We start from the raw sequence: 20166 nt of genomic DNA on the forward strand, positions 1-20166 counted from the left end.
ATGTTGCACTTGATGGACCGGAGCTGGCTGACTGTCACCTTTTGGTTTCCAATAGAACATGAACTACATTGGGAGTTTTTGAAGACAGAGACGTACAGTGGTTTGACTTGACTCAGCAAAATCAACCCCTCTTATGAAAGGTCTATTTCAAGTTTCTTTTAGGGGCAGAGAGGCACTGAATGTGCAGCATGCACAGGATGTCATAGCTCCTGTTCCTCGAGAGTCAGTGCTTTGCCTTGTTCTGTTTCCTGACGAACTGCAGAAAACCTTATTTCCTGTCACTTGTGTTCTAAAATAATCCCCACTGTCGGAGTGAATAAACCTATAGAGGTCTGTGTGTTTCAGAGAGCATCCTGCTGATACATAGATTGTCCACCAAAATGTCAAATGGAAATAATTTTCTTCTGTGTAATCACTCCTATGAGTGTCAGTTATGTCTAAGTGGAGGCTTCAGAAAGGAGAGGACAAAAGAGCCAGTGGAACAGCTGCTACCTCTTTGTTTGCTGTGTGAACTTTTTTCCCCTTGAGCTTCTTGGGACTGGTATTTCGACCAGCATAAGCTATTGTCACCTGGACTAGCACCAGCTCTGCTGCTCCACTGTGAGCCATAGCAACACACATAGCAGAAGTACATCTTGGGAAAGTCACAGCAGCAACTACCTACCCCAGGGGACATGTATCCCAATACCTACAACTTCCACTAGATCTCCTCCTTCCTATATCCCTTCTACTGAAGACTCTTCTTTCAGAAAAGACAATGCAGAGTGACGTGTAGAAATGTTAATTTGCTCATCTCTTTATGTTGCTTCTCTGTTTCCTGTATTGAAGAGGCCGACATATTTGATTAATATAGATGCTAGCCTTTTGCAAATACTTCTGTCATAATCCTGCTGACCCCAAGATGTGGAATGAAGGTGAATCTGGTGAAGGTGTTTAGATTCACATGCTGGGTTAATGAAGTTCTTCAGGTCTAGCAAACCTGCAGTTGTTTTTTAGCTCTGGCTTTTCAGGCATGTTTTCTGGGCACTGAATATCTGGAACCACTTCCAGGGAAAGGGATCTTGTGGTGCAGCTGCTCCAGCAAATTTTTGAAAGCAGTTTTGTTCTAGTAGCTTTTGTCTTTGTTATTTCTTTCCTACTGTGATATTTTGTGTTCAGCCCTGCAGACAACCTGGTGCCATTAAGGCACAGCCATCCTATTATGTGGTGCTTCCAATTTGCATGGAATATTATTCATGTTAATAACTCTCCATTGTCATGTCTTATCTTCCTAAGTCATGTCAGAGAGCTATACAATACAAGCCCTGCTGTCAAAAGGCTTCTGTACACTTTAAGGCATGAAGTGATTTGCCTTCTGTGAATTCAAATGAATTCAAGGCTTTTAGAGACTTAAGTAAAATCAGCTAGAATTCTTAAGATTTTCTTAATTTCCCCGCAGGTCATGTTGTCCACCTTTGCCTCTGATAGCAGTCTTTGACCCAAATAGTTCTGCCTGTGCTACTGGTGAGCCTTGTCATGTTTCAGAGGGACACCACTTTTAGTTATGCATGGCGTTCAGCTTGCAGTGCAGGGGAAGGGTACATTCTTAGCTGAAGTTGAGTTAAGATATTGATTACAGATATCACTTGAATTCAGCAAACAATATTTGGCCTACCCTTGCATTCACTGCAAAGGGGTTTGCCTGTTCCTACAAATTGACAGGATAATTGCTGGTCATGCAAAGATACTAAGTCTTTTAGGTTCATTGCCATTTTTCCCCATTTGTATATATAAGATAATGCTCTGGAAAAAAAAATAATGGTTTTTAGCAATTAGGTTCATGAACATGTTTTCCTAATATTCAAAAACTGCTGACATGCTGATATTACAAGAAAAAAGTTAATGTTTGATGGGTATAATCCAAACTACAGAAGTTAACACTAATATAAGATGCAATGTCTTGTACATAACTGCAGAAAACTGTAACATGTTTTTAGAGTATAAGGGAGTGCTTTAAAAAACATCAAAGCATCTTTTCAGTTGCTGTTTAAAACCACTCTTGTTTCTCAGTTTTTAAGCACTATCACTCAGCACTGGTTTTGCTTCCTAATGTTGATTTGCTTTCAGCTGAGCTTTTGTTTCACAAACTTAGTGAAACACACCTGCTTAAACACTTTGGCAATATGGAGCAAATCTGAGAATGGCTCAGTATCTATTATTTCATAACTGAAACCCAGTCAGGTTTCTTTTGTATTTTAGTATGATATTGTAAGCCACACAGGAAACCTACCTTCATTTCTATAGTGACGTATTCTAGAATATTTGGTCAGATATTATCAACTATATAATATATTAGAATTACTCAGTGTTGGCACCACTCCTAAATACAAGCCCATCTACATGCATTATAGCTCTATTCGGATATTAAAAGAGTATAAAATGAGTTTCATTTTCTGCCAGACGACAAATAAAGTAACCATCAAAGCAGGTGAAATAATAATCAAATGAAAAAAGACACTGTGAAATTTCCTGAAATGTCTTATTTCTTTATTTACAAAAAGATTAGGTCAAGTGAATCCTTTATGACAAATGGTGTTCCTGTTCCTACTGAAATCAATGATGAAGCTTCATTGACTTCAGTGGCAGCATAAGCTGTTCCTGTTAGGCAGTAAAAATACAAACCCTGACTGTGCTTTCGTGGACTTCACTGTAAATTTGCATTAACCCTACCCAAGTCTAACTAGAATTTTACTATTGCATTCCCTCCAGGTGGGTTTGACTTCTTCTGAACAAGTACAATTGTTCACAATGAAGAGACAAAAGTATTTTTGCTTACAGAACCAGGTTCAAAGACATGAGTTAATGAAACAAAACTTAGTAAGTCTACTGATAAGCAGAACATTCACCCTGTGTCATCAGCATTGCCAGATGGATTTCAGTGGAAATATACTGCTTTTTCACAAGTAGTGCTCTGGCAGACTACACAATTTTCTCAGGTTAAGGGGAAGCTTAGACATAAAGAGGACTAAAAACTTTCTGTTCTCAGACACAAATACACCTCTTTGCTCCCCACCCCTCTCCCCATTCCAATTTCCCCCAGCATTTGTATCATGGTCTTTTTCAGAAATCTTTTCAGAGGATTCCCCAAGCCCCAAAAGGCTCATTAAAAAGCCTTAGTTTGAAGGACGGTCCTTTTGTGGATTAGTAACTGGTTAGAGGATGAAAAGCAAAGGTGGGAGCTACTGATCATTTTTTCACAATTAAAGGAAGTTGCAAGAGGAAGGCTGGGGAAGGAGACCGTGCCAGGTTGTGCATTGTCCAACACATTCACAAATGGGCTGGAAGAGATGGTGGATAGCCAAGGTGGCTGATGATACAAAGTTGTTTCCAATAGTCAAAACCAAAAGCTGCCTGAGAAAGTAGCACAGGGATCTCACATTATCAACTGACTGGGTAGTAAAATGGCAGAGAAAATACAATGCTGATAAATACAAAACAGTGCATATGAGAAAAAGACCTGATAAATGCAAACAGTTCTGAATAAGCAGTTGTCACTCAAGAAAGAGATCTTGGAGTACAGAGATCTTGGCGTCACTGTAAATGTTGACATAAAAAACAGCTTAACATTCAGACCAGGGACTGGGTGTGCCCTTGGCTCACAAACCTGATCTGCTGGTTGCCAGAAACTGGAAGATATAAAAGGGAGAGGAACCCTCTGTACTCACCCTGTTTCTCATAGGTGTCCACTACTTGCCACTGTTGAGAGGAGATGTGGAGCTATATGGATCTTTGCTATGACCTAGAACAGCTGCTCTTATATCCTTATGAAAAATGAACTGTTCGAGAGGGTAGATCTAACCTGAAGTCACAAAGGAAAGTGAAACTATAGAGAAGTATACAACCTGAGAACCAATGTCTCAAGTCGTGCATGTAATCAAAGGCCCCAGACAAAGGGCCAAAGGATCAGAACAAACAAAAAAGCCTCAGAAGAGACCACAAGGAGACCCTGAATTAACCCTTGACAGGTTAGAAGCTTGCTGGGTGTTGCTGGTGCTTTAGCACAGGGGTTGACCATGACTCCAAAATACCACAACAAAACATCACAGAAACACTTGAAGAGCTACATCCTGCAACTGCAAGGTGTCCAGTAGGTGCAGAAAGAGACAGACATCGGTTTAGTGAACAGACTGTATACAAGGAAGACAGCATCAGCAGTTCCAGTAGTTCTTCCCTTGGAAAAAGACACTGGTTGAAAAGAAGATCAATGAGCTGTCAACCTGAAAGCAAACGGGACTCATCCCAGACTAGTAATTCTTGTTTTCTGTGACATAACTTTACCAATGACTGTGCCTGTTGAGCTGGGCAGACATATGGGATATTATAATGTCTGAAAATGTCCTTAGTTTAATAACCCTGAATTTACACCATGTGCAGTGGAGCACAGGTTTACATATCAACATCAGATGTTAATTTGTACTTAACTGGGACACATCAATGGAATAGTTTGTCAGCAGTTGTGACTTTGCTCAGCAGATACAGTGCTCAGCAGGAGGTGATGTTAGAGGAACAGGGATTTGCAGAAGTATGGGGAGACAGATATAGAGGCAAACAGTAGAATTTGAAGTCCTGGCATTGTTACTGCTTCCTGGGCTTGACACAATTCACATCCCCAAAGGTACTAAATAGTTGCTGAGAGTAGTTGCAATCATACTGATTCAGGTGTCGCAGGTGGCCACAATACCTAGAGAGAAAACATATTTTTAGTATAACTTGCAGAAGGCAGGCAGGCAACGGGCACTGAGTCTGCTGCTTAACCTGAGAACATCTTAGTGGTTTACACCTATACACCCGAAGAGGCATGTTTCTTGGCTGTAAGCATGCTCTGTGCTCTGCTTCCCACTCATCTGCTGTTCTCAGCTGCCCCACAGACCACTCATAGACAGCCCACTGAAGTGTCCTTGACATGCAGAATCCCAGATGCGCTGGAGACATACTGCCAGACTTTCTAGGTAACCAGGTAGGTCAGAAGCAACTTTGGAGGGACTCTGTTGCCATGGCCAGACAGATAACTGCAACAGGCCAAAATAACCAAACCAAGTGAAAGTGCTGCAAGGAAAATTGAATAACTAACTCTGGATGATAATATTGTTGTATCAAGAGCGAGCCACCAGTACAAGCAACAGTGCAAGGGCCTCAAGAGTAACTGAATGTTCTTGGAGAATGTAGTGAGTATGTTGGAAATGTGTTTGGATTGTGTTTTTCATAAGTGGTATTTAAGGGCTACTATCTTAGATTTTGGCTGAGAAAACAAAATATGGAATAGAGAACTATAGCTTTAACTGTTTTCAGTTTTCCAAACACAGGAAATCTTAAGATATATCCCATTAAGCAGATGTTATTGGGAAAATGTCATCAAAATAAAGATCTCTGCTCAGCGTTTTGGCTGGAGGCAGGCCATGATTACTGAATACCACAGTCTATGCTGAGTATCATGTGATGGTGGAGGGATGGGGAACTACCTCCTGGCACTGACCACAGCTTCTTCTGCAGCTGATTAAAAGATTCCTGCTGACTTTGGCGGGTCCGTTGTGTTCCCCTAGGATTACATGTATATGAACTGGAAGTGGAGGTTAGGTTATTATAACATTATTTTTCCATTTGAGGACACTTCAATGTGTGCCCAGAGAAATGAATACATACCTAGCTTATCAAAGGAATGCATTTGGATATTTTCACTCACACTCAGCAATGGACTATTCTTAGTAACTAATAATATACATGTGCCTTGCAGCATGCTTTTTGATAGCCTTGTTTCTATTCTTTAGGGATCTAAAATTTTACCGTATTTGCAAAGAATCCTGGATTACAAGAAAATGTCTTACTCTTTTTATAACATGGCAGTTTCTCATAGTGAAAAATAAATAGAGCTGCTGCTAGGACCAATTTCTTTCTTATATATCCATTGGAGGTAAAGGTGTTAGGTTGACCTGGTAAATATCTGCAAGTCAAAGCAGTATAAATTAAGGGTTAGAACTGACTGCTATAAATGTTAAAGAAATTATATACTTTTTAACCACTTTTAGTGAAATCAGAATTTTCAAGGCCTATTATTTTTTCTGTCTCCTGTTTTCTAAATGTTTAAACCCACCACCCCACAGCAATCCCAGTATCTGCACTTGATTTGCAAACCATCATGAGTTTTAAGGTGGACTCATTTTCTTTAAAGCCTGAAGTACATACAAACAAAAGTAGCTGCTGGCAGGTTTAGAGACACAGAAGTGCAGTAATTTGGTACACGGTTGCCATGGCAGCTAACCTACGTCTAAATTATCCTATATGCTTTTCTCAGCCATTCTCTAGTGTTGTTCCTCCTGTCTGAATTGTTGGTTCCTTTTTTTTTGAGACCTGCCTTCTGCGCAGCCCTCCTTTGTGCCACTTTGGCCTCATCTGGCCAAAGGGCTCAGCCCTTTCATCCTGGCGTACTCCATATTCTGTTATTATCTGTTAATGGAAGGGGAAGCGAGAAGAGTACGAGGCAGAAGGAGATGATGGCCTTCCAGCTACTCTGCCTGTTGAGAGCAGCTTCTTGAAAGCTGATTTTTGCTGAAGTTAAACCACAGTGGTAACTCCCTTCAGTTTCAGGACTTAAAGCTTGCTGCAACATCATTTTGATGAAGTTACTGCAGATTCACAGTGACATAATAAAAGCCAAATTTGGCCTTAAGACCATGAATTTATCAAATGATGAATGAATTCTGCTCTGTGGATACACTGCAGTAAATCAGGGTGCTATCTCTTCCATCCAGAAAACAGGCTTTGAAATGCTTTAGCAATGTTTATTACCAAGTAGAAATATTAAAAGAAAGGGCAATGAATCCTCCAAGCTCTTTCCCTTCCATTGACCTCCCTCTCAGCACAGTTAGAAAACAAGCCCAGTGCTATTTATGAATTTTAAGGTTTCGTTATTTATTTCTGGTGAAACAGTTTCTTTCTGTCAAATCACTCCATTTCAGAGGAAAACCATTCCACTGGCTATTTCTGACCAATCATCCTTTTTATCTCTCTTCTTGCCACCTCTGAGAACCAAGTTGTGAGAACCAAGTTGTGACGCCGCTTCAGGGGAACCCAGCCCAGGTCTTATCAGTTCCTGACAGATCATGGATAACCAACATGCCTTCTGCCTATGGCTGAATGTGAGCTCAGGGTTTACAGAAAGTGAGATCAAAAGATAAGAAGTAGAGAGTATTTACTTACTTATTTTTAACATAGTAAGCTCAACGTACTGTCAAAGCAGAAGTTTCCTCTAATTTTTAAGAAGGTTCAGTTTCGGTATCAGTTTGGTTGTTTGTTAGTTTTCAGGCAATTGCCTAGAAGATGATCGCTGCTGCTGAAGACTTGGCCTTGCCAGATACATTTGCATGCAAAGTCAAGAAGTGGGGATTACTCCATTTATCATCATCATATACAAAGTAGTAGAAAAATCCCCAGATTTGTAGGATTACAGGCCATGCTAAAGTGATCTCTTTTCAGGGTTGCTGAAAGCTATGAGATTCAGGAAGAGCTTTTTGCTCTTATTTTCTGAGTTAATTTATTCAGTCCAGTCATCTCAGCATAGCTTGCTTTTTAAAACAGACTTTCAAAATATTAAAAACAGTGCAGATACTAAGCACAAGGAATAAGATCTAGAGAAGAAGCATGGCCAGCAGGTCAAGGGAGGTGATTCTGCCCCTCTGCTCTGGTGAGACCCCACCTGGAGTGCTGCGTCCAGCTCTGGAGTCCTCAGCACAGGAAAGACATGGATCTGTTGGAGCGGGTCCAGGGGAGGGCCATGAAGATGATCAGAAGGCTGGAGCACCTCTCCTATGAAGACAGGCTGAGAGAGTTGTTCACCTGGAGAAGAGAAGGCTCCAGGGAGGCCTTATGGCAGCCTTCCAGTACCTAAAGGGGGCCTACAGGAAAGCTGGAGGGGGACTTTTTACAAGGGCATGTAGTGACAGGACAAGGGCTAATGGTTTTAAACTGAAAGAGAGTAGATTTAGATTAGATGTAAGGAAGAAATTCTTTACTGTGAGGGTGGTGAGACACTGGAACAGGTTGCCCAGAGAGGTTGTGGATGCCCCATCCCTGGAAGTGTTCAAGGCCGGGTTGGATGGGGCTTTGAGCAACCTGGTCTAGTGGAAGGTGTCCCTGCCCATGGCGGGGGGGTTGGGGCTACATGATGTTTAAGGTCCCTTCCAACCCGAACTATTCCATGATTCTATGAAGTGACGATGAATAAACACTTTATGATGATTTAGGCTTGCTGAAGACCTGCCCCCATAAATGCGTTATGTGGTAGTTTAATAAACAACAGCTGAAGAACTAAAACAATCTGTTTTCAGAATAACTGGCAAGAGGGACAGGTCTGGCAACAGTATCGGTATTCCCTCTCTAGACCTGTGGGGAGGAAAAGGATATACTTATACATCATGGCAAACGTTTAAGAGAGAAGTGGATTTCCTCCCACTGCTTTTTAATCTTGATATGTTACACTCTCCCACTCTAATTTTTGCTCTTTCACTGTAAAAAGCTGCATGCATGCAGTAAAATTCTAACAAGGGAAAGTGCTGTAGGCATCCTGAAGGGAGTCACGAAACTTGAAAATAAAACAGAGAATCACACTTCCCATTCAGAAAAATGTCAGATACTAAGTTAGATATACATGCATTCCATCTGTATATATACAGATATGTACATAACAATTTCACATGAATTGCCCTTGCACAGTATTTTTCAGGTCTCCTTGCAAAGGTCAGAAATATTGTTATTTGCATTTTACAGATGGAGAAACTGAGTTATGGGGAAGTGAATTGACAAGCCCAGACTTCCAGCATATTGACCGCAAGGCCTTCCAGTTGTCATGGACCTCTTAACACAACACAGATCCCTGCAGTTATCAGGGATATTATTTATTGTTTATCCTTTTGTCTCACAAAAAGAAACTACTTGCCAGAGTTGCTGACAAGGAATTCTTTCACTTTGGGGGCACAATGTGTTTAGTAGTCAGTATGGCAAACCGTGATTCATACTGTTTGGACCTCAGTCATATTTTGCACAGCATGAGAATAAAGCAAATTACATTCTAGAGAGCTTTGCCAATGAAATATTAAAGCCAGTATCTGTGATAAAGCTCACTGCTATGCTTTTCAGCAGTATTGAGGGGGAAGGGAGGTGAGAAGTGCAGTACATTAAGTCAGGTGGCTATCCTTTGTGGCCTTACAGAGACTGCTCTGATGTTTTTGAGGCCGATGATGACATGACACAGCCCCCAAACTCTGTGGAGCCTCAGGAAGGGAGAGGTTCAGGAATGGTTCAAAAGCAAAATCAGTGTCTCCCTGGTGTTCCCCTGTTCTGCCGCGAGCTGAGGCAGGGCCAAGCATATTGCTAGGTCCGAGAGGCTGGGGATGGGGGAGTCATGAGGTGAAGCCAAGGTCCTGATCCCAAACGATCCAGGTTGAGCATGTGTTGGCTTCCTACTGCTGCCCTGCTGGCATGGTTCCATGGGGGAGACCCAGGTATGCCGAAAGCAGCGGGGGCCAGTTCACACCGAGCCTCCCCTAACCTGGGCTAGGTGTAGCTCAGCAGAGCTCCCAGGGCCACCCAATTCAGATAGAGCAGAAGCGGCCTAGCCTCAGCAGTCCAGCTGCTTGCTTTCCTCTTACAACCCCAGGATAAGATTACTCTAGCTCTTGCTAGTACCCTCCTCGCCAGTCACTCGACACACCACTGTCACAGAAGCTGGCGCTAAACTGCCTGCCAGCTGCAGACCGCTCAGGAGCCCGTCCTGCTCCAGCAGCGCTGCTCTCGGGTGTGTTCCCTTCCCCTGAAATTTAAGCATCTGTGGTGATGACACGGCTGTTTCAAGGGAAGAATCTTCCAGCTTTCTAGGCAGTTAAACCAATGGCTTAACTTCTGTTGGCTTTCAAGTGTGTCATTGGCTTCTGTGGGAACAGCACCGGTTTTTGAAGACATGACAATCCAATGACAAGCCACTGCTGAGGTGGCTGGTCCTGCTCCCTGTGTCAGTGTGTGCTGGTCTGACCCCACGGGGAGCTTTCTATGGGGTTCGTTCTCTGAAGGAGTTCAGTGTTGGGTCAGACAGGTGTCGAGGGTTGCTTCAGCAACGGAGCACAGAGGGACTGTTGAGGGTAGCGTGGAGGATGTGTGACCGCCTCTTTGGCAACAGCTGAAGTTTGATTGCAGTTGGAGGTTGTGAAATCATTCCTTTAGAGTTCGCTTGTGCTGGTAACCACTGCCTTTACGTAAGAGTTCCCTGTCACTCATCTATCCATCATTTCAGAGTTCATCCATCAATTATTTGATGCCTGGCTTTACTGCCTTTTGGCTTTACCCTGTTCTCCATCTTTCACTCTTACACCGCCTTCCTTGGGCTGCAGACGCCCCTGGCTTGCCCAGTCCTACTGAAGAGTGCCCAGCAAATGACATCTTGATATCACTTTTTATACACATTTCACGCTGATGCATGTATAAATGCATAGGGAACCTGGTGGTGGCTGCACAGCAGCATGCTGCTTTGTTTTGCATTGGAGCTGCTAAGGATTTCACTTTTTTTGTGGGGTGTTACTGCGCTGGTTAATGTGAGAGATCTTATGTAGTAATATCCTGTCCCCGCATATTTAAACTGTGTGTATCCCTTAAGCCCTTGCCTGTACTCCCTATTATATTAACTCTTTGGAGTAAATTTCCTTCACTAACCACCAAATCCCCCATCACCACACCTCCCCAAAACACATCCCTGTGGCTAGCGGGATAGGGCTGTGTGACGCCACATTTAACCACGCATTAGGGAGGAAAGCATGGGTTTGGAAGGATGGGAGCATGGCTTTGAAGCCGTGCCTGCCAAGACTCTGCAATGACCGATTTTCCCTGCTTGAGAAGGAGGGTTGGACCAGGCGACCTCCAGAGGTCCCTTCCCACTTCGGCCAGTCTGATTCTGCGATGTTTGCTTCAAACTAGTTGCCTTCTCCTCTCTGTCTCAGTGAAGGACGTGAATGTCCTTCGTGTACTTGCAGCGCGGTTGGGATCACAGCGCAGGAGACCACGGCAGCGTGCTGTGACAGGGCGCCGGTGGCTTTGCGGGGAGGCCCTGCTCTCCGTGCAGCCCGGGCCTGGCGCCTGCAGCCAAGCACCTCTCCTCCGCCCAACACCCGGCCACCGGCACGCCGGAGGGGAACAGGCTGGCAAGGGGGAACCCGCGGCGGCAGCCCGGGGGCCCGAGGCCAGGTGCCCCCCGCCAGGCGGGCCGCCGCACCCGCCACGGCCCGCTGGAAGCCGAAGCAAAGACGGTTTCGGTACCGCAGAGGCAGGCAGGCAGCGCGGGGTGCCGCAGCCCTGCCCTCCCCGGGCGCAGCCGGCGGTTCGTGCCGGGGAGCCGCAGCGCGGCTCTGCGGGGCGGCGCCCGCGGAGGACGGAGATGATCATGATCCCGATTCCGATCCCGATCCCGATCCCGATCCCGATCCCGATCCCGATCCCGCCGGCGGCGGCGGCGCTTACTCATCCCCTCAGGAATGGGGCGAGGCCGGGCCGCGCCGGGTGCCGCCGGCCGCCGCAGGTGGGGCAGGTCGGCGTCGCGGGGGGCGCTGGGACGTGTAGTTCCGGCGGGCGGGCGGCGGGCGGGCGGCGCGGCGGCGCGGACTACAAGCCCCAGGGCGGCCCGCGGCCGGCGCTGTAACCGCACGTGGGGGCGGCGGCGGCGGCGGCAGCGGCGGCGGGAGGCAGTTCCTGGTGGCGCAGCCCCGCGGCTGGCCGCTCCCGGGGGCGGCCGAGCGGAAACCCGCCTCCAGCCAGCCGCCCGGCGGGCAGGAGAGAGCCCCGGCCAGGGCGGGGGGAGATGCGCCTCGCCCTTCCCAACAACGGCCGAGCCGCGGCCGTCCCTAATTAACAATTAGCTCGTCCCCAGTCACCCCCGGCAAGCACTGTCCCATGCACGCTGACCCGCCGCCGGCAGCTCGCTAGCCGGCAGCCGACGGCTCCTCCCGCGGTGCTGGCGTGCGGGTCGCTTAAGCCATGGGGAATGGGATGAACAAGGTAACGCCGCTCGTCGTTGTTCCTCTGCGTGAGTGCATGTGCGCGGGCGAGGCGCAGCGGTCGCCGGGGGCGGCGGTCCCTCCCCGCGGCCCCCTCCTTTGTCTCGCCCCTGGGCGGCGGGCGCCCGCGGAACGAACAAAGGCCAGGGCGGGAGAGGCTTTTCCCTGCGACTTCGGGGGGTCCCCCGCCTGCGGGCCGAGGGAGGGAGACGGTGGCTGCGCCGCTCCCTCGGGGCGCGCCTCCTTCCCAGCCGCAGCGCGGGCAGGGAGGAGGAGGCGGCGGGCGGGCGGGGAGGGAGGCCCTGGTTTCGGTGATGCTCGCCTGGGCTTCGCCGCTCCGGGCGCAGCGAGCCCGCGGGGCTGGGGGCGGCCCTGCGCCCCCAACGGCTACCAACGGTCGCTAACGGCCGCCGTGCCCCCCCCCCCCCCTTCGGTCAGCCACGGCGCCGGGCTCTTCCCCGCCGCGGGCCGGGCTCTCTCCTCGTCCGTGTCCCCCGCTGGGGGTGCCGCGGGGGGCGGCTCGGGTCAGGGCCAGCACCCCCTTGGCTTGCGGCGGGACCTGGAGCGTTGGGTTCTCGGCCCGGCGAGCGCGGGGCTCACATCGTTTAACTTCTCCATCGCTTGCTCCCCCTCCCCGAAGGAGGATTGCGGGCGCTGGCCCGCTCCCCCCGTCGGGGCTCTGCCCGCGCCGCGCTCCGAGGGCAGCCGGCGGACGCGGGCTGGCTGTCCTGGCCCCGGTGCTGGTGGGACAGGAAAGCGCTTGGCCCCAGTGGAGATCGCAGCGAGGAAGGAAGATGGATCTGCTTTGCAAAGGGTGTTGGCTTTTTGGCAGTGGGGGCTTATTGTGAGCGCCGATTCCCCTGGCACGTCGCGGTGGTTATCAAGGGACAGCTGTGACTCCTCTCCGCATCTCCACCTCTGTTTTAAACCCAGGTTTGAAAGAGTGGTGGTAACTAGTCTTTTATATATAGCTTACTATGAGGAACAGAAGTTGAGTCATCTCTTCTAACATCCTGCTTTGAGTACTCTGGGAGTAGCTTTGCTGTGAGCGTGGCCTCCAACAAAGCCGGGGAGAAGAGCTGGAAATAGCTGCTCCCAGGTCATCCAAGTCTGACATCCTTGCCCTGGTGAACATCCAGAGTGCTTGGCGTGCCACCTGGGAGGTGAAGCCTTTTCATCCTGTGGATAGAGACATTGAAATAGAAACTTTAGGCAGGGGAAGGATCCGGCCAACTGAGTTAGCGGGTAGGAGGTAGAACCTCCCTTGGTCCTTCTCTCCGTTTTTGGTTTCAAAGTCTGGGGATAATGTTGTGATATGTAGCCACTCCTTGCAGGTACCTTCTAGGAGTGGCCAGTTAGGAAGAAGCGCAGCTGGAGAGACTTCTTTTAGACTTCTGGTGTGTTTGTAGTATTTTTCTGGGAATTTTTGAAATTATCAAAACATTTAGAGGGACAGGATGTGGAATGCTAAAGTTGCGACTAGGGGGGAGGACAGGACAACTCTCAGCCCTTTGAAGCTTAGCACTCTTTCTCTATGTTATGTCTTGCTGCGGTACCATGTGGGTAGGAATTGGCAATCTGTGACTCTGGGCAATTTGGTCATTTTAATTCTGTTAAGTGTTGCCCTGACACGTACCAACCGGAGCTTTTGGGACAAGCATAGCACTACTTTGATTTTTCTCCTCCCTTCTTATGGCTGTATCCAAGAGGAGGGTATGTTCAGCAGTTTGGGAGGAGCTGGCTCCTTTAAGGAGACTACAACCACATTGGGTACTGGCCATCAGGGTTTATTTTTGTAGGGGTCCCGCATGTAGATCTGGTACTTGCCACCTTCAGAATGTGCCCCTGGATCATCTGTTCCTTTTGATCTTGTGAGTCAGCGAACGCCAGAGGGGCAAGGGGAGGTGTGGAGTCATCAACGCCAATGTTGGGGGGTATTTGCTTGACTTGGTGTAGTCTATCAATACAAATTGCCTTAGTTTCCAACTGAAGTGTGTTTTCTGTGGTAGAGCTATATGCGGACGGTAGGAGAAAATAAGAAGCTTATCCGATGGTGGATTATTTCATTTAGGGAATCTCTTTGTACTGATGCCAGGGGAAGAGGATTAGTGGTGACCTGTAACGGGTATGGTAAGGAAAAGCTCCAGAGATTGCTACAGCTGCTGTGGCTGCTCTTGGATGCTGAGCCTTTCTCAGTGGCATGGTCCCCTCCTATTTTTCTGTCACATGATATTGATGTATTTCGTAGCAAATAGCAATCGCATCTGACTTTGTGGCCATTAGTGCTGATCAAGGGCTGGAGGCCTGGCATTCTTTTTTAGGTGGGGTTTGTCTTTTGTTGCTAGTTTTCTCTGTAAAATTAGCTGTGCTTCCTTTTTTTTTTCCTTAAGCCCACCCAAGCCTCCTGACTTTTCCCAAATTAAACTGAAAGCATTGGTTCATAAATACCCTTCTTACTCTGCTCAGAGAAGGAGAATTGGCTAGTGAGTGTGCATTGACTTAGCTACTATTAATTTTTAGTGCTTTTTTTTTTTTATTATACATATTTTAAGTACAGGATGAGTAATGAATGGGGTCTGACTTAGGAAATTGTCTAGGTGGCCTGATTTGTCTTCACGCTTAATGTCTAACTTTGACTTGTATTCAAAGTTCAAGTTGAAGTCTGTGGTTGAAAATTACAAAGATGTTTTCCAGCAGCTGAAGTCTAGTGGCTGAGATGGTGACAAGAGATTGTAGTACTTAGATTTGATTATCTGTGAACAGGATATGCTTAGTGAAGAGTTTTTCCTGGGATTTAGTTCTTGTCCGTCCTGTTACAGTTAACTGCCCGTTACTCGTGCAGACTCTTCTGAAGGGGCAAGTTGAGTGTTACCTCTACAAAAAGGGCAGATAAGCCCTGTTCGTTGTAGGAGTTGATTCATAAGAAACGTAAATCAGTGTGGATAGTTAGAGCTGATGCAAGCAGTTCTATGGGAGCCAGCGAAGCTGCAGCAGTTCACGTCACTGGCGAATCCCTCTCCCTGACCCGTGCCAGTCTCCTGTACTGCTGGACAAGGTGGGCTCATCTGCTCCTTCTACAGTGCCTGGCCGTCTCTGCAGAAAGCCCAATGAACTTCTCCAGAGCGCCCATCAGTACTGGTGCATCTAGAAGCAGCGTTGGGCAAGGAGTTAGATGCTTTATTATAAGCGTGTGTCTATATAGGAAACAGCGACAAAGTAGCTCTTTAAGGCATTTTCCAGAGAGGTGTATTTTCGGAGAGGACTGATGAGAAGTGTTAGCAACTGGAGAAACTATTGTCCATTGCAGGGCTCTCCCTTTGTGCAAGGTGGAGAACGTGAGCTGTTCTCATGCAAGGTATGAAGACAGGTGTTGGTGTCCTCGTTGCTTGGTTGTGCATTCTTCTACATCTGTTATTTAGTCCGTGGTCATTTTCTCAATGTTTCGGATGATATAAAGAGGCTACTGTTTTTATTCATAAAGCAGTGGTTGAAAAGTTCACAAAAACAACCACCTTATTTTTCTTCACTTCTGACTCCCACCCCTTCTCTCTCACACACCCCTAGCAGCCATCGGCCTTCATTTTGCACGGCCCGGAGTTGCAGTTACTGAAGGCAGTGTGAGATGACACAGCTGAAAGTTCCCAGCCGTAGTCTAGTGCTGAAGTATTAGTCAGCACGGCATGAAGATTCACTTCTTTCCAGGTAGCTTTCACCCATAGTAATGTTTCTTGCTTCTAGAATGACTAGGACAATAGGGGTAACATCTGTCCTTGGTTGCACGGTGTCCTAATTTCCTATCTAGCATACAGCGTTGCTTCATGAGGCAGAAATGCAAACTTCTGGATTTTTCCTCCTTTGCCAACAACAATCTAAGAAGCCTCGTTTTTGCAACCCCCCCAGTGTTTCTTGGTATCTTTAATTTATAACATCTAACCTTAATGACTGTGACTGGAATTTAAGCTTTTATCCTCTCTTGAGAGCACATATCTGATGCAGAAATAATGTCCTGGAGTCTAAAATGCTATAGTCTACAGTAGTGGTGATGTGATTTGAGATTTGTGCTGCAGATAGGAAATACCAGACAGCTATTTAAAGATATAAGAAAGGCTTTTTTAATTTTTTAACTTTTTAAGCTTAAGTTGTGGGAGCTGGCTGGGGTGATCTGGTTGGTGAAATTCATAACTTGACTCTCTTTTGCTTTAGAGCATGTTTTTTGTTTGCAGAATTTGGCCCTTAGCAATGGCCCTCAGGTACTCTGCTCTCCGGAGCAGCTACTAGCTTCTGATTCCTAGTCTGGGATGGTGGCCTTTGGGCTGCGCTTCTAGCAGAGTCATCGAGTGTGCTTAAAATAATGAATCAGTCCATGAAACCATGAGTCTTGTGCATGCAGAAAGGGACAGCAGAATGTTGTAAGGGTTCTTTTGCCTACTTGATAGCCTGGCATTGGAAACTGCCCCACTGTTTTTTTGCTGCCTTTGTATGAATGTTGAATTTGTACAAATGAAAAATGAAGAGGCAAGGAATGGGGAGAAAGCTGTCTGAGCTTGTCTGTGCAAAACTTACAGGTGCCCCTTTGTACCAGACTAAAGAACCCATTTTGTTGTCTAGATGGTGTTGTCATGCAGCCCTTAATTTGTAAGCAGTTCAGGGTACAGCAAGCGTCCCAGAGAAGCGGTCTTTCAATATCAGTGGCAGAATTGAGCCCCATGGTTAGAGCTAGTATGACATGGCAGGGAAAGAGAGATCACCCAGCAAAGCTGAGAAGGAGGAATGTTTGCACAACTGAAGCTGCAGGGAGTGTGAGATGTGCTGCAGCCTTTCTGTTTTCTGCAAGGCTAGATAAATAACGGTGAACACGACGTTTTTATCAGATGAAAGCCCTGACGTTAACACAGGTCAGAAGCTATTTTGCAGGCCCTTCTGCCAGCCTGCTAACCTTTGCGTGGTAAGCTGGGTCGCCTTTCAGCAGGAAGGCTGCAGTGAAGCGGAGGCTGGGGCGATAATCCCCGATGAAAAGTCCTTCATGACTTTCGGAACTTCACGGCTGCCGGACCAAGCAAAATGGGTGGAGTTTTCCCTTTAAATAGCTGCGCCCGAGAGACTGTTGCTGCTGTTGTGGTGACACTTGGGTGTTGCTAAGGCTTTAGGAAGTCAGCACTGACATATCTGTATTGGTGGTATGCTCTGCATGCACCAAAGAAAAATGGATTGTACCGTCTCACCACCACAGTTCTGTCTCTTCAAAGGATGTGGGTGTGGGTCAGAGACTTCAGGTGGCAGAGAATGACATTCTTGACCAGGAAGTGTGTGTTCGGTGTGCTTGGGGGTTTTTCATGTCCTTACTGCTGTGCCCAAGTTGGGAGGGTTGTGAGAGGGTGGGAGGGGTAGCACTGCAGTGTCACCTGCCTCTGTGTGTGTGTGTGTGTGTGTGTGCATGCACGTGTCCTCAGACTGCACGGGCTGGTCCTCAGCCTGACCTTGAAACTCCCCGGTTAAAGAAAGTCCTGTAACTGAGACCTGTGCAGGCTTCTGGGAGTGTTGGGGCGAGTGGGTAGATCTGGGAGAGAAACATGCAACTGGAGGACTTTCATCAGTTCTCTTTCTATGTGAATGCACAACTCTTGTTTGCAGTGATTTCCTCTATCAGAAGAGCCCTGCAGCGCTGCAGCCCTGACTTGCATGGCTTTGCACTTCAAAGGACTTGAAGGATGTCATTTTGCAGTGCTTTGTCCAGTTTGCATAGCAACTTTAGGCAAATCACCTTTTCTGTATGAAGTTTCATCATTAGTTAAATGAGGGTAACTCTTATCCTGCTGCGGGGGGCAGGGGGAGGGATGTGTTGTGAGGCCCACTTCGTATTTGTAAATCACTTTTGCTATCCTTGGAGAGCCTCCATTATGTGAGAGTCCGCATGATTAACAACCCCCAGCTGTCAAGGAACGCTCTCTAAGTGTGGCGTACCTCGAGCTATGTAGTTTGAGAAGGTTGCAAAGAGGCATAAAATGTTGTCAGCGCTTTTGAGATTGCGTTTGACAATAGTCTGCTAAAGTAGTATGTTCCATCCTGTATGCAAATTGAACTTTGTCAAATTGTCTTACCACAAGATATCTATATTTGATACTATATTTCTTTCTCACAGATTCTGCCTGGCTTGTTCATTGGCAACTTTAAAGGTAAGATTAGTTTTATCATTATCTCTAGGATTACTTAGCAGGGGTCTTAAGGTGTTGTTTCGCAGGCCTACGGAATTCTCTGACATCTCTGCAGCTTCTTTAACCCCATCTTGCTTCATTTCTGGATTCACCTGGTAGCACTTAAAGAAGAACTTGTTTGCTCTCTCATCCGTGTGCTGTGCTGCAAGTACTTTAAGAAAAGGAAAATGAACGCCATCTCCTCGGAGCATGCTTCAGCTGGAATTCCTAAACATTGGCCTGCCTTAAACGATTCCTGTGCTTGGCAGGCAAGCCTGTGAGGCAGGCAGATTCTTTGTAAGGCTTATTTCAAGCCCTCCTTATAAGTAAAGGCTTAGTATGCCTCCTGCTCATTGCTTTCATTATTTTGGTTATTTATAACAACTGCTAGAGTTCTGTTATCACTGCTTGTGAGACTGATAGGTCTGCAGATCACTGTCCGACCACCGATACTCGCACTGTCTATGTCATGGATGTAAGATTCTCTGGATTTTTTTTCCTTTTTGCATGAAGTTTAGTTTTTGTGTACAGAAAGACAGAACTGTATTTAGAAAAAACAGGAAACTCTATGTAGATATCCAAATAAATGACCTGTTCTCAAAGCACTCCGTTAGCAGTAGTTCCAGCTGACTGTCCCTATTCAGAAGTAAACCAGTTGTGCTTGTACAGTCGTTTTGATTTGTGTAGACCCTGTATTTCCTATGCTTGGGTACAACAGCAAGGCAGGACTCATAGGGGTTACTGTGATATCCTGTCCTTCCTGGGCTGTCTGATATCACAGCTGGTCTGTTAAGATTGGACAATGTCTGCATTGGATTTAGATGGTGCTGCACCTCCTCTCTGCCTCATGTCCACCCTTCCTTCCCTGCCCCCCCACCCCCTATCCCAAAACCTGTGAATTCAGTGTTTTTTTGCCCAATTTACCTGCCTCTGGACCTGCTGACCCATATTGCTGGTCCAGTGCTTGCTGCCTCTTGGGAAGTGGAGCTGATCACCTTGAGAGGCAGCCCGGAGGTACATGTGAAGTTAAAAGCTGTCTTTTGCCACACTGGGATGCAAACACAAGTACAGTGGCTAGTGTGTGAGAGGGAGTTAATCATGTCATGGTAAGGAAAATGAGAGGATGAAGGTGAGTTTATACTGGTGGAAGTAGGTAATGAAAGGAGAAAAAAGAAAGGAAGCAGGAAAAAAGGAAAATAAAGGGAAGAGGATAGTTTTGAAAACACTTTGGACAGACCACTGCATGGGCTGGTGACAAAATTTACTTGGTCACAGCCATGTTGCTTCCTCTTTTTATTTTCTTCTTTCTTTTTTTTTTTTTTTTCTTTCCTGTCAAGTAATTTAGGAGAGGGGCAGGATGGGAGGATGTTTGATAGTGCAGTCCTTTAGGTTTCAAGCTGTCTGGCAGGGTAGGCAGGATGGGTGTAGGGAACGTGGCTCTCAATCTGTCCCTTTCCCTGTGGCCGTCCTGCTGGTAAGCCCTTGACAGTCCGCCCAGGCGAGCAAAACTCAGCCAGAGCATCTGTTTCTTGGTGCAGTTCTGTTTTCAGCTGAGGAACAGTTTGACCAGCTGAGGGGAGTTGGCCAAGGTTGCGGAGTGAGTCAGCATCTCTGCCGATGCCAGGGCCTGCGACCCCCTCGCTCATGCTGCTCTGGTCACTCTGCTCTGCACCTTGCAAATGGTCCTTAAATGGCATGTGAGGTCACTTCTATGCATAGAGTAGAGGCGTGCACATGAAGGTGGTGTGAGTGGGCAGTGTTTCTGGGAGTATAGCTAAAAAAAAAAAAGCAGAGGCTGAAATGCTTCAGCTACCTCCATAAAAGAGGGTAAGGATGGGTTGGCTTTAATCTCAGCGTTTGTGTTACGGAGTCTGTTTTTTAAATTGATTAAAAACACAAACAAAATG

The 20166-nt window shown here is 46.7% G+C and overlaps 1 protein-coding gene across 2 annotated transcripts in view; it reads left to right on the plus strand.

Moving 5' to 3' along the window:
* The first annotated feature begins 11749 nt into the window (after nucleotides 1-11749).
* The window catches only part of DUSP22 (dual specificity phosphatase 22), a 45101-nt gene continuing 36684 nt past the window's right edge, over nucleotides 11750-20166 (plus strand). The window contains exons 1-2 of one of the 2 annotated variants that reach the window (XM_052780234.1): nucleotides 11750-12069; nucleotides 18208-18241. In XM_052780234.1, the coding sequence (XP_052636194.1) occupies nucleotides 12049-12069; nucleotides 18208-18241 (55 nt within the window). In that variant the 5' untranslated portion in view covers nucleotides 11750-12048. The remainder of the gene's footprint in view (nucleotides 12070-18207; nucleotides 18242-20166) is intronic. The other variant, XM_052780243.1, reaches the window with a different exon arrangement.

The sequence above is a fragment of the Harpia harpyja genome, chromosome 1 (assembly GCF_026419915.1).
Source record: "Harpia harpyja isolate bHarHar1 chromosome 1, bHarHar1 primary haplotype, whole genome shotgun sequence".
Taxonomy (NCBI): domain Eukaryota; kingdom Metazoa; phylum Chordata; class Aves; order Accipitriformes; family Accipitridae; genus Harpia; species Harpia harpyja.